Here is a 15,504-nt window from a genome sequence, read left to right as displayed (position 1 = left end):
TGTCCGAGCAAAATATTTGTAAATTGTTGAACACTTGCTCACCTTTGTCTTGTTCCCAGTTCCCAGTTCATTTTGTGCAAATTGAAAGGAACTGCATTCCTTTTTTTTTAATAATAGTAACAAAGGTTAATATTATTACAAAATGGGAATATCAGCTTAATTTTATTCTTTAATTCTTGCATCCATGTGCCCAATTCTGAAACAAAACTCTTTCTTTGGACTCTTGCAGAAAATATTAATGGAATTTGTAGAAGGAGAAATCATTTTAGGGGGGATATGAATGTAGTTGTGGATAATTTGCTTGACAGGATAATAGGAATAGAAAGTCTCAAATCTTTGAATGTTATTTAAGAAAATGAATAAGGTATTTTTAGCTGTGTGTGTGTAAGATTTTTTTTAATCATTACAGCTAGTGATGAAGGTGGAAGCCAAAACGTTTAGGACAAAATATATTTTGAAATTACTCTGTTTTAATCTGTATTTCTTATATTTCTTCCTAAAACTGACTGAATCCATAATGTATCCAGAGAGCCTCCTTATTGCTTGGCTGTTGTGCCACTTTACACCATATATGTCTACACCCAGAAAATAATAATTATACATTATTTTTCAAGGCAAGAAACAGTTATAACTCACATTAAAGTAGGATGAAAGAAAGTAGGTGAGGAATTTGCTTGGAAGTTAACTCCATTTATTAATATTGGTAACTTTAGTACTTGAAGTTCTGTCAATGCAGATCTTAATCCAGTGTACATGGGGCTGAAGGTTTCTAATGAAAAGGTACATAGCATTGGATGCACTGAACTATTGGCAGAAGTGAAACATACATTAGCGCTGTTCTGTGAAACGTAGCCCAAGCTAGTAGAAGGCTTTGCGCCATGCCATATAATGTATCGTAGATATGCTACAGTATAAGAACCATGGTAAATGGCTGCTTCTAGAAATTTGTTTTTACTGAATGTTGTTATTGGGTTGTATTGAGATTAAATTAGGAGAAAGATTTGTATCCTGACACTGTTTAAACACACACTGTGCTAATGACACAGCACATTTGTACTTGTGTCTATGTGGGGGGAAAGCAAACCTTGTGCAAGGAGTAAAAAAGGGAGCCATATGGACAAGGAAAAAGGGACACTATAACAGCAAGGGAGGCAGTATAGTACGGTGGGGTGATTGCATTTCAGTGGGAAAGAGCAGTCCGATGCAAGGCGTGGGTTTAAGACCCACACCAGGGAGGTAAAAATGTGGCCAAAACAAGGAAAAGTTCACTTTTGGGGATCGCTCTTAGCAACAACAATTGTACATGTTATTAGTGTTATTGGTTTCATGGGTGTTTTCTGTTTTTATAGTATTTTATTGGATACTAATTTATTGTTTTTCTATTGGTTTTTGGCATATTCTATATTAGTTTTTCCCCCTATCTTTTACACCACTTTGAGAGGGTTCTACCCTTTATTTATTTATTTATTTATTTATTTATTAAACTTATATACCGCTCCCATAGCCAGGGCTCTCTGGGCGGTTTACAGAAATTCTAAAATTGAGGTAAAAACAAGTATACAAAATTTAAAATTCTAAAACACAGAACATACACACATAAAGCATTAAAAACCGATTAAAAACTAAACATGTGGGTAATTAGGATGTGCCGCCATATGCCTGGGCAAAGAGGAAAGTCTTAACCTGGCACCGAAAGGATAGCAGCGTTGGCGCCAGGCAAGCCTCATCAGGGAGATCATTCCACAGTCTGGGGGCCACCACCGAAATGGCCCTATCCCTTGTTGCCACACTCCAAGCCTCTCTCGGAGTAGGCACCCAGAGGAGGACCTTAGATGTTGAAGATGTACCTTAGATGTACCCTTAATGACAGCCTACAAGTCATTTTTTTAAAATAAATAAATGCAAATGAGATGCAGCAGGACTAGATCCCAGGCTTGTCACCCTAACAACATCCTAACAACGCATAACCATTTTAGCAGTGGGTAGAACCATGATACACCTGAAAGACCCCTTTCCCTCCTCTTAGCAGTCACACCCAAGAATCCCAGCCATATAAGCTAGTACTGGAGAGGCCCTGTATAAAACTATGGTAATGGTGCGGGATGGGGAAAACAGGCTTAAACTACAAGAGACTCCAGGTTGGAACACAATGCACACAGTTTCCCAAGAATGGCCACGAACTTGACAGTTCTGTGTGATGGCCAATCAGAGTGATTGGTACTTGGACCAATAGCCTAATATAGGTAACTGACCCATTCATGTCCCATGATACCTTACAGTTCATCCAGCCCATGTTCAGTAGAGTGCATGCCAGTGCTTGTCAGTTTATTGCCCCTTTTTATCCACCTCCTATTTCTCCCTTCCCTTTCAAGTAGCCCAGCTGCTGGGTTCATTATGACTATCAGTAGTAACTGGGGAGATGTAGGAAGGCATTGAGCTGTTGGGCTACTACCACCACCACCGCCCTTGCTTGTATGGCAAGGCTATAGTGAAGATGCAGACCTTTTGCCCTGGTGGGGTGTTATGGTGAGAGAGCCATTACCACCCATCCTGATAGAGTGTGCCCTGTTGTGAATATGTTTGCAGTGAAAAATAATGGGGGGATGTTCCTGCCTAAAGGAGAATATTGGCAAAAAGGGCTCCTACAGTACTGCTGACTGCATAATGGCTCCATACACTTGATGTAAGGGACGCTGCTCCAACCTGTTGAGTGATAAAGCATTACTTAGCTGGTACCCAGTTACCTCTAATTACAGGGAGATTAGAGACTTTCCTTGCCCATAGGTGTCTCTACTCCCATCTCTTTCCTCGTGGATTTGAAGGAGAAATGGTAAAGATGCAGTTGTTCTTCTTTGGAGCATGGTCTCGTCCTCTCTGGTGGGCACCAGCTCCTTTGGTTACCTTTGTGCATTGTGTCATGCTTGCAGCTTCAGTTGCTGCACTGAAGTTATGATGAGGTTCCTGCTGGCCTAGTGCTAAGTCCTGAAGCCATGAGGCAGGATACCTGTGAAGGTTCTGAGAAGAACCATGTATTAATCTACCCTTCATTTTATTTTGATCTCCCTGTCCTTCAGATGTTTGTTTGTGTTCAAAGTGTTCCCTTTTTGCAAAGTTCCCATGTGTATTCTCCTGTTCTTTAGCAACAGGGACAGACAGAGGTACCCCTTACACACATATTGAGATATGAGAACTGTATGCCCTTGCTAGGGCTGGTGTACTCCTAGTGGTATGCCATGATTGTCTGCAAAATTCTACAATCAAGTGTGGATGTGGGTGGAGGGCATGAAGTAGTCATCTGAGCATCTCCAATGACTATGGCTTAATCTACACCAAGCAGGATATAGTACTATGAAAGTGATATGGAAGCAGTATATAAGAGGTAGGAGCCACACTATGGCTTTATAGCAGTATTGAAGTGCACTGACAACTGTTGGGGACCATTGACACATACCATATACCGCTTTCATACCACTTTCATAATGCTATATCCTGCTTGGTGTAGCTCCAGCCTTCTATATACCGCTTTCATACTGCTTTCATAGTGCAATATCCTGCTTGGTATAGATTAGGCCTATGAAGGTCTAATATACAAGTAATAAACAAATCTTAGAGTATGGTTGAATGTTTCATAAAACTGGATTATAATCTAGATCGAAGATGTTTACTTTGTAAAAAATTCCAGATGCTGCGGATTCAGTACACAAATTAAATAATAATGCAATCATAATAATTAAATAACCATTAAATCATCTTTTTAATGTAGTCAACTGAATATCTCTCTATATTTTTGTAACTTTTTTTCTTTATCAAATTTAGTCATTGAGTTATGGTACATGTGGTTACATGTTGCTACTTGTGATATGGTGTTTGTCAATTTCTTATGTTTTAAGGAAGCATAATTTAAAATGTTTAAAAAGGAAGACAAACCCTGCATATATTTCTTTTTGCAAGACCCCAAATAGGATTGCTTCAAAATGAGAGCATGGGCTTCTTTAGGTCTCTTACTAGCAGTTTCTCTAAAATGTCATCAGAAATGTGCTGCGTATTTGTGTTCTATCTTTAATTGTAAAAATGAAATGTGTGAGGATCAAAAGAGGAAAAGACAAACATTAAGCTTACTTAGAATTAAAGCTTTTCTTTCCATGACACTATATTATGTGGACTGATGACAAGTGATTTTAATTATTTATTTATTTATTTATTTATTACATTTTTATACCGTCCAATAGCCGAAGCTCTCTGGGCGGTTCACAAAAATTAAAACCGTAATAAAACAACCAACAGTCTAAAAACACAAGTACAAAATACAGTATAAAAAGCACAACCAGGATAAAACCACACAGCAGAAATTGATATAAAATTAAAATACAGAATTAGAACAGTAAAATTTAAATTTAAGTTAAAATTAAGTGTTAAAATACTGAGAGAATAAAAAGGTCTTCAGCTGGCGACAAAAGGAGTATAGTGTAGGCACCAGGCGGACCTCTCTGGGGAACTCATTCCACAGCCGGGGTGCCACAGCAGAGAAATACTGCTTCAAGTCCAAGCCTATAATAACTAAAAAAGATACACCAACATTTTACTTTTTCAGCCCCAGCACCTAAGGATCTCCTGTTACTGAGGATGGTGTAGAAACTCACAGTCCAGAAGAGAAATGAATGGAATCCCCTTACAATCCCTGCAACACTGATTGGCCCCATTCATGCAACACGCTAAACCATGCTGCTTAACCACAAAATGGTTAATGGAATGCATTAAGTGGAGCTGTTGTCTCCTGAGTCCTGCAAATCCCCAACCCCTGCAAAATAGAGGACAGATGAAATGGTTTCTCTCAGTGTGAATTCAGCAAGACAAGTTAATTCTACTTCAAACCTTAGAATATGTCTCATCATCCTCACCTGCAATCCACAAATCATTTACTCCAGATCAGTCTAATTATATTTCAGAAATTCTAATCTTCTTAATTTCTCTCCAGATTACATGGCCCTTTTTCTAAAATGATACCAGTGCTCCATGGTTTATTTCTCAGTTTTAACACAGCACTCTGCACATGCAGTTTGCTGTGTCTTTCAGTTCCTCCAGTTCATTCACGTATTTCCCCAGTCTGTACATTTCTGATGTGCATGTCTGCATTAATAAAGCACTACAAAAGAGCAATCTTAATGTATTAATGTGTGCTATTGTATCCTAATTCTGTTTGCATGGCATTTTGACAATGTATATGTGCACTTGTGTGCATTGATAAACATTGCAAAAGAAGAAGAGTCTTGATGTGATTGTACATCAAGACTCTTATATCAAGATCCTTTTTGTGTGGCATTTTTTCAGTGTGCACATCAATAAAACACTACACAAAAAGAAATCACATAATCATACATACGATGATCATATAAAGATAGCTTTTTTCTAGGGATGGATGAATCTGTGAATTTCCATTTCTTTCAGTTTCTCATTTTTCCAACTTCAGTTTGTTACATCTTGTTTCCACAGCACTTTGGGACTTTAAAAAATAGTATGCATTGCAGTTTGTATTCATTTTTAGGTGCATTTCCCTGAATGTACAAATTTTGTCTGCAATTCTGCCTACAATACACCTTTTTCAAGCATTTTCCCCTTGTGTAATAGTTTCTGTATGGCTTTTTCACTAATATACATATTTATGCATGCATATTTATGTGTGCACTTTAATACATGCATTTTTGTACACTTTTTTTTAGAACTGCATCACAAAATTCTGAGAAATGTGAATATTGAAGGAGAACTGCATTTCAGTTTTCATATTGATTGAGCAGGGGCAAATTTCCCAAGTTCTTATCAAAATGGTAACCAGACAAAATTCTCCCGCATTCCTACTTTTTCCCATGTGCATATGCACATTGACAATGAAAAGAGAGAGAGAGAGAATGAGAATGCAAAGGAACCAAATGTTTATCAATCTGCAGATGCTTCAATTCCTTCCAGGATTGATTTTAGAAATTGTCTTAGTTAAACTGGGATTCAGGAGGTGTGTAATGCAGGCCACAGTGAAACCATGAAAAAATAAAGAAAAGAAATGGGGAAAATTCATCTCTTGTCTAATTGAAGATCCTATATGGCTAATACTGACCTATTCTAGAGAAAGTCATTTGCTGATTGCAGAGAAAATGTTAATAGCTGTAAAGACAACTTGTGTTGGTGATCATGTTCAAGAACTGACTATCTTCTTCATTCTCTTGGATGAGGAAAACTAAAAGTATTGTCAAAGAATTAAATGTTAAGCTGAAGTTCACCATGTTTCACTGTACTTGCTTTTGTTTATCACCTATGACACAATGTGATGTCACATTTGTCAAGAGAGGACAACTTGTACCATGATGCATTGTTTCACAAGTATAAGTTTGGGGCCCAGCTCTCAAATATCCATTGTGAAAGGACATCCCAAATTTTATACCACCTCTTTAGAAGTTGAGAGGTTCAAGCACGACATTGGTTGGATATTGTATATTGCCACAGAAGAGTCTTAATTAAATAAATATATAGATATGGAATACTAGAGAAGATAGCCATAAGAAGTTCTTATTTCCAAAGAGAGAATTATATGTACTTGGTTCCTTGACTGTAGATGTCTGCAATCCCACAGAATGCATGTATAGCTGCCAGGGCTGTCCATGTGTAGCTCTGTTAACCAATCAGCAATCAAACCAATTATCTGTTTGGCAGAGAAGAAGTGGGAAATAAATCATCCCCTCCAAACAGCTTATTGCCATCATCACTGATTTACTTACAGGGCTATGTACACACAGCTTCAGTAGCATAAAGAGTCCCATGTGTAGCACATGTTTGCATATGTCCCATAGCAGGTTTAGGGCAGTTTTGTAATAATAATTGATGTTATCTGAATACTCAGACTGGGCAATGCATCAGTGGGGTACTGTGTGCAATTGTATAGGATGTATATGCATGTGTGAATAATGCATGAAAATCTACATGCAGTTTTAATTGTATTTCCTACGAACAGATGATTTCTGTGCAAGATGTATAAATATTAAAAGTGTGTGTATGTGCACGCGCACACTCTCAACTAGCTACTACCACTAGTTTTGGCATGGTTAGGATCCTTGCTAACCCATTACTCTTTCCAAGAATGTATTGTAAACCAAAATATTTACCGGGATATCATTTATGTCTAGAACACATAATTAAGAGTTATGACATGTGCAGACTTTAATTATTACACGTTCATATACAGAAGCAGTTCCATTACTGGGAAATATAAGAAGTGAAATGAGCCTATCAACTTGTATTTAGTTGTGCTGAGCCAAAATGCCCCCTTACTTCATCATGTTGATGAAATGACTGCAAGCATCATGTTTATCCCATTTGCTCTGGCAGCAATTGCTCTCCCCCCCCCTGCTTTCGGGCACCATTTTTGTCCTTCTTTTGTTACCCATGAGATTCCAGATTGAGAGTAGGAAGCAATGATTTGGGATGAAATATCATCACTTAGTCCAATGTCACTGCCTACATCATCATGACATTGATTATGTAATGACAGTTGAAGATGGAGCATAGATGATGCTTCTTGGATGAACTTTGAAACATACTGGGTAAAAAAAAAAAAAAAGATGGCGAAAGTTGCCCCACAGCAGCAGGAAAAACAATAATTGTATCTGCCAGGACTACAAATAGATAACAAAGGTGAGCAAAGAGGACTTTTGTGAAACCTTCTCCCCTCCTGCCCCTCCAAAAACACCCCTCTTCAAGCTTAAAATGTTTGCTAGTGAACTTCTAGGGATGGACAGATGTATCAGTCTTGGTCTTGCAAAGATTAGCAGTTTTTGTTCAGGCCAAGCTCATTTTGTCCCATTTCTGCTCCAGTGATTAAAAAAGAATTACATATGAAAAATTGTACACATTTTCATAATGTACACATTTATGCATTTTAATGTATGCATTTTTGATGCTTGCATTGAATCATAGAATTGTAGAGTTGGAAGGGGCCTATAAGACCATCGAGTCCAACCCCCTGCTTAATACAGGAATCCACATTAAAGAATACATGTCAGATGGCTGTCCAGCTGCCTCTTGTGCACGTTTTGAAAATGTACACATTTTTCATTGCGTATTTAGCAAATACATGCATGTTTCTGAATGCATTTTTTGTTTTTGTTTTGCGAAATAGATTGCAAGCTCAGAAATATATGGATTTCTGACCACAAATTGCATTCAGGTCCAGAAGAATTGGATGAATCCATTTAAAAAAACTTCAGCTGAGCCAATTTCTCACACATCCCTACTTTCAGCTAAACCCTAGTGTTACATTAGCCCTTCTACTTCTCATTTTATAGCACCAAGCTTTTCTTCTTCATGATTTTCGGTGATAGACTTAAATTGTTCTACAGACATGGGTAGGTATTACTGCCATTTGGAAAGGATTCAAATCATGGTGAAGTGACTTGCCCAGGACTATGCAATTCATTAGTGGCAGTTATAGACGTAGAACCCAGGAATTCCTGTTCTAGTAGATAAGCTATCAAACCTTAGAGCAGTGCTCAAAACGTAGACGAAGTAAATGCAAATTGGGTACTAGAGGAAGCACTGCAATGCTGTGTACAATTCAAACTTAAAATAATGGATATAAAGTCTAATCATGCTTTTCTCCTTCTTCCCCACTTTTGGACATTTTCTTCATCTGACTGCATATTTAGAAGAAATGCATATTCCTACTCCTATTACTTGTAAGTACCTAGCTGGATATGATTTTTCTTGAGCATGCTCATTGGAGTTGCAGGTTTTTTTCCCTTTTGTTCTTCTTTCTTACAAATTACTTTTGCTTTTACCACTTTTTGCCATCTGTTGTTTGTTTTTGGTATTTTGGATTTTTATTTTTTTATTTTTGCAATAGTTTGTGTTTTTTTAAGTACACCATCAACCCAGTATTCCCACCACCAAGGCCCCCACCACCAACGTAGCAAAAAAGTAGTGAAATTCATCATGGTTGCTTTCTTTTGCAATTAAAATCCATGACCTTCATACCCCACTCACCCCTTGCAGTCTTGTTGACCATCGTCTCTGTCTGTAGAAGTTAAAAGGAAACTAACAACAGGGTGAAGACCAAGTTATCATAACTGTCCTCTACTTCCTTCAGGAAATAGTATATCTGAGAGGAGGCAGTGAGCATTTGGGGCTCTCACTGACTTCATTACAAGAGTTGTTTCAGCTCCTACCCCTTTCTGGCTAGTTTGCTAAGTGTGTGTGTCATTGCTAAACCCTTTTGAAACTTCAGAGACTTGGGAAGATCTTTTAAAGAGAGGAGATGGTTGAGGCTTCTGTATTTATCGGCAGCACAAAAATGGAGCTGAGGGTGTTTGGGGAATGATCAGTGTCTAGTAGTACACAATGAAATGATGGGTGCTTAGAGGTACTCTAATTGGAAGGGAGATGGGTTGAAGTGGCAGCAATCAGGTAGGAACATAAAGATAATGGGGGATAGGTGAACCCCATAGGAAATTCCCCACATCATCTCCACTAGCAGTACAATATGAATTGAGTAGTTCACCAGTCTACAATGATTCCATTGTCACAACATTACCAAAATCAAATGGATCTGGACAATAGCCTAATCTACACCAAGCATGATGTTTCACTATGAAAGCAGTATATAAAAGGCAGGAGCCACACTTCTGCTTTATAGCAGTATTGAAGTGCACTGCCAACTGTTGGGGCCCATAAGATACATAGAATCATCGAATAGTAGAGTTGGAAGGGGCCTATAAGGCCATGGAGTCCAACTCCCTGCTCAATGTCTTTATTATCATATACTACTTTCATATTGCTATATCCTGCTTGGTGTGGCTCCTGCCTTTTATGTATCACTTTCATACCGTTTTCATAGTGCAATATCCTGCTTGGTGTAGATTAGGCCCAAGTTGCTCAAGTCATATAGGTAGGAATGTTTGATTTGTTACAAAAGCGTGTTTAGTGAAATGTGTGTTAAGAGGAAGCCACTCCTGCAGACTTGTTGACATCCCTTCTTTCTTTGGGCTTAATTAATTCACTTGTTTCAAAGGGGTAACTTCTCTGACAGAGAATTCCTGTGTGTACTTCTTACTCAAAACACACTGTAATATTCCAGACATAAGGGCTGCTTTACCGGTTCCCCGAAGCACATGGTTGCCATCACTTCTGTCATGCTGTTGAGGGAATGTATAAGTTTACACCTGCATTGTTCAATTGAACTTGTATGTTTACATAACACACCTGTGACACCCATTGTCCTGGAGAAGTGTGAGTCTCTGGCATATTATGGAAGTATGCAAGACAAGTGCAATCAAACAACCAGACAGAAGGTTTATTGTTCCTTTTAGAGTGTCATAGGAGCAACTACAGATGGAGAAGCAACCGCAATATGCTAGGTATTGTGTAAGGTGGCCCAAAGGTAGACATGCCAGTGAGTTTTTCTGAACTCAAGTGTGGCTGTGAGAGTCTCCTAAAGAATGCATTAAAAGAACACACCAGCTTTAAAAGCCCTGAAATTCCTTTTTGGCTCAGGTTTAAATCCAAGCTGGAGAAGAATTCCCAGCTCATCCCTGCTAGCCACCATAAACATGCCTCCTTTTCCATCCTAGTAGGTGGCAATGGCAACGAGAGCAGAAGTGTCCTGCCCATAGGGAGAAGACAGGAAGGAGGCTTGTCTGTTTTCTCCTTCCCTCTTTGTATTTCCGACACACTGTGTTAGGAGGCAAAACCCAGGGGGCAGAGGGAGATGTAGTCCTTCCAAGGGTTGCACACAGTGCTTGGCTACTGGTACTGTAACGTCATTACAGTTGCCAGACTGGAAAATTAGTTAAAACATCCTGTGTTTTACTGTGTTTGATCTACCTTTCTGAGTGGGAGGAGGAGAGACTCATCCATCCAAGAGGTGTGCGTCTGCTGTGTATGCGTAAATTTGAGGCTCCCCCCTGTAATGCTGCCTTATCACTTTGATCTTTGCATATCTTTTAAGTGAACTTTGATTTACAAGATTTAAAATTGTGTAAATCAGCAAAGATGCAAGTGCTCTGGTTTAACTGGTTTGAGCACTGCATCATCTTAGATTAAAAAAAGAAGAAGAGTATCTTCTGATTACTCTTTTGGCCATCTTACATTTTCCGATATTTACCAAGAAAGAGATAAATGTGACTTAGTTAAGGATGAATCGTAAATGTATTTGTTTAGCTTAATTTATTCATTTCATATTGTTCATATCTCTAAGAGCTATAATCCTGCCTTAAAACAGCTTTTAGCACTTAGCCGACAATTGCTATAATATTTTATGAATATTAGATTTTTTTTCTTGGAAGAGCATTCATAAAAGCCATATGATTTTTCCAATTAGTAAAAGGCAGGAACATATATGCCCCTTTTCCCGATTCAATTAATTTTGTTGCTGCCTGAAAATTGATTAAGATCATAGATTACCCTTAGTATGTACACATTTATTTATTTATTCAATAACCCGCCTATATACAAAGTATTCTAGGTGGCATACAGAGTTAAAAACTGGTTTAAAAAAACAACCCCTACAATAAAAAACAATACAGCCAAGAAGCAGTATATAACAATGAATGAATGTGTGCACATCATTCCATACTCACAGTTGTTTGTGGGTTCCTTAGATGATGTTATGACCTTCCACTTTTGTTACTGTTTTAAACAGTAGTTTTTGCAACTTCTTTTAAAGCAGGAGAAATTTGGTATTATTTGTGAAAGCGAAAGAAAACCCATTTTCACTTGTGCGTTTCTGCTATTCTCCTATACCACAGTGCCACCTAGAGGTTATGTAGAAGAAAAGCAGGAAAGAATAAGCTGTTGGTGTAGTACTCGGATCTCAATTCCGTGACGAAACTGAAAATAGATACAGTCAATTAATTGCCTTGCATAGAAAAGCTCAGACTGAGACAATATTACTCAGATGGGTATTTCTGAAGACAGGAAGGAGCATAATCTGTGGATATCATTCTGTATTTTTTTAAAACAAAATATCCAGATATTCTATCTGCCCCTGCCTGTTTCCTTAAGGAATTGACACTGCATCTCCAGCAAACATCTCCTACAATCCCCCCATAATACAGCTCAACCATTGGCTTCAGAAATACTCTGATCTCTTCAAAGGCTGTGGGCAGCTGCACCCAAATCGACTAAAGTTTGCAATTTCATTGATCTTTAGATCATGCCCTGGGTCAATCCAGGGGCGACATATTGTCTGCCAATATGAGAGATGAATGTTGCTTATCGCTATGCTCTTTTTTATGCCTGAAGACATACAGCCTACCATAGCTCACTGGGCTAGGTCCTTGTTTCAAGCTTCAGGAGCTCTGAGAGTATATTCTATCTTGTCTAAGATTTTTGGAGACTTCTGCAACCTCAAGATGACTCCCCAGCCACTATTTGCAACTCACTCACTACACACTTAACATCTAGTGTAGAGGATTGGTGCTGTGCAGGGACTGCATTGGATTTCCACTGCAATCTCATACATAAGGTAATAGATGGAGTTGTTCTTAAAAGACGTGATTCATGAAGGATTATTTGGCTAAATGTATACTGGCATTTTGGAAAATGACACCATTTACTCGCTGAATCTATTCTTGCTTTCTGCGGGATATATGAACATAAATAAAACATCCATTCTCTTTGTATTTTCAGGATACAATCCAGCAAGCCCTGCCGCTGTGCCATTCTTCATGCATTTTTTAAAAGGGCTGGCATAAGGTTCCCACGTTGAGCCTCTTTGAAATGAATGGAATAGTCAGCTCAGCAGCAACTCTTGTTAAAGATTGTGTCTGGGCAGTCCCTTTTTATGGGGCAGCTACAGCAATTGCTGGGCAAGCAAAGGCAAGCACTGTTGCAGATGAAACAGCAGTAGGTACCATGTAAGACGAGCGTAACAGATGCTTTCAGACATAGGGAGAGGTAGGCTATTTTACCCAGGGCTCATTCTCCCTGTCTTTAATCCAAATTAATCTACGATCTGTGTTAATCTGGTGATTTAACCTAGCTTCAAATTTGCAACCCATTAAATCAGGTGATAAAGCATAACCATTGCCTATGATCACAAACTCAAGTTTGTACCAGACTCATTCATCAGTTCATTGATACAAAGTATTTCATAAAGGAAATAATATCACTAGTTTAAGAATGGCATTGGCAATGACCCAAAGGAAGACTGCCCTTACCTGCTGCTGTTTCCTCCACCCCATTTAGTTTCAAAGATTCTTAACAATCCTTAGTTTCCTAGCCATTCTAAATTGCCTCGCATTTTTAGATGAAATTCATAGTTACCCATCCAGTGGGTTCAAGGATATTTCATCTCCAACAAAGGTGGAACAATAGGGAGGAAGGGAAACATTAAGAAGGAAAAAAATCAAATGAAATGAGAAAGGGAATGAGATGATAAAGGAGGTGAAGATAACAGTGCAGTGTGAGTGTGTCCCTCAATATCCTTTTACACTGATCAGAGATGGGACTAGATCTTTTCATAGAATCATAGAATAGTAGAGTTGGAAGGGGCCTTTAAGGCCATCGAGTCCAAACCCCTGCTCAAGCAGGAATCCACCTTAAATCATACCTGACAGTTGGCTGTCCAGCTGCCTCTTGAATGCCTCTAGTATGGGAGAGCCCACGACCTCCCTAGGTAATTGTTTCCATTGTTGTACTGCTCTAACAGTCAGGAAGTTTTTCCTGATGTCCAGCTGGAATCTGGCTTCCTGTAACTTGACCCCTGCTTTTGGGTAGATCTTTACTCCAGTCACTTTAATACATTCCAGCATATTCTTCAAAACAATCCTAGGGCCCACTAAGACCCAGATTATCACTAACCATTTACTATAACACTCCAGCATTACCTTCCTGCCTGTCTTAGCCATTTCAATTTAGGATGTGTAGCGCTAACAAAAAGCCTTTTAAAATGACAGCCTCACCCACCAGAGATAACAATCCTCCTATTTTTTATACAATCACTTATCCCAGAAGCAGATCAGAAGCCCCTGGCTTTGCAACAAGTGGTTAACTACCTTTTCACTCATTACATCTGTTTCAACGTGTAATTAATCAGAGACTGAAGAAAGTTCAAGGTTTGTTTATCCCCGGATAATATATTATATCAACAGGTCTGTAACGATTACACATTCTAATTGAAATCCAAACCTTGTTAGATGCCAATCATGCTTCAGAGACACTTTCTTCCCTCTTGCCTAGAAAGCAGTTTGATAAACTACGTTCTCCTGTTCTTGTTTTAAACACTCTTGGGCAAGTGGAAGTTATATATGAGTTAATCTTTATTATCGACATTTTGATATTCCTTTACATCAGCACATTTTTGTTTCTTCTGTTTCATTCCTCTTAGACATATCCATCCAGGAACTCTTTCTTCATACACCTTTTCATTTGCATCATGAATGAAGCATAGTACGCACACACACACAACTTCTCAGTGTCTGATAACTGACTTGTGAGTTTCCTGCCTGTTTCACATTTATACAGCCTGTGATCTGTAAAGAGTTGACACTAATGTGATGAAAGCCACTGTCCCTGGATGTTCCAGTTGTTGTGTTTATGGGAAGCTGGTCAGGGAAGAGAGCAGGAGTTGTCATTGATACAGCTTGTCAGGACTTCAGAGATAGTGTTTCAATTGCCTTATTTGTGGAAGGGAAGCATTTTCAGATAAATGCTTCTGTCATTCAGAAGACAGCTCAACACACAGGCAGCCTAGAAGTCAAGTTCTAGCAGTGTTAGATGCGTTAATCTTTTCGATAATTTGATCCCCACCCACCCCTCCACCCACCCCGGTAGCAGGACTGCAGCGCCTTCAAACAGCTTTGAAAATCAACTAAATGTCTATAGGTTGAGTTTCAGTTTGACTTTTTCTGGGGTGGGGGCAGTTGAAGGGGTGGGGGGGCAGCTGAAGGTCTACCTTGCTAGCTGCCTTGAACACTATTTTAATGAAAAGGCAAGCTATACATTAAATCAGTCAATCAATCAATCAATATGTATTGTACCTTCCTCTGAATTAATAGCCAATAATGGAATACTTTGTACTTTGTCATTTTGTAAAGCCTCTGCCTTTGTACAGTGGTGTAGTGACACATTTTTATAATGAACATAAGAGCATAAGAAGAGCCTTGCTGGGTAAGACCAAGGGTCCATCTAGTCCAGCTCTCTGTTCACACAGTGACCAACCAATTGTCAACCAGGGACCCACAAGCAGGATATGGTACAATAGCACCCTCCCATCCATTTTCCCCGGGAACTGGAGCACATAAGTTTACTGCCTCTGATACTTGTGGTAGTACATAGCTATCATGACTAGTAGCCATTGATAGCCTTCTCCTCCAGGAATTTATCCAGTACCCCTTTTACAGCCATCCAAATTGGTGATCATACCTACATCTTGTGGTAGCAAATCCCATAGTTTAGCGATGCTCTGTGTGAAGAATTATTTCCTTTTATCTGTCCTGAATCTCCCACCAAACAATTTCATGGGAT

General features: G+C 38.9%; 1 protein-coding gene across 1 annotated transcript in view; it reads left to right on the top strand.

Annotated features, from left to right (window-relative positions):
• The window catches only part of PTPRT (protein tyrosine phosphatase receptor type T), a 733,605-nt gene that overhangs the window by 620,504 nt on the left and 97,597 nt on the right, over window positions 1-15,504 (top strand). Inside the window, exon 15 of the mRNA XM_063145462.1 lies at window positions 8,688-8,717. Within this exon, the coding sequence (XP_063001532.1) occupies window positions 8,688-8,717 (30 nt within the window). The remainder of the gene's footprint in view (window positions 1-8,687; window positions 8,718-15,504) is intronic.

Source organism: Elgaria multicarinata, chromosome 1 (assembly GCF_023053635.1).
Source record: "Elgaria multicarinata webbii isolate HBS135686 ecotype San Diego chromosome 1, rElgMul1.1.pri, whole genome shotgun sequence".
In the NCBI taxonomy this organism is placed as follows: domain Eukaryota; kingdom Metazoa; phylum Chordata; class Lepidosauria; order Squamata; family Anguidae; genus Elgaria; species Elgaria multicarinata.
This window is presented reverse-complemented; position numbering and strand designations above follow the sequence as displayed.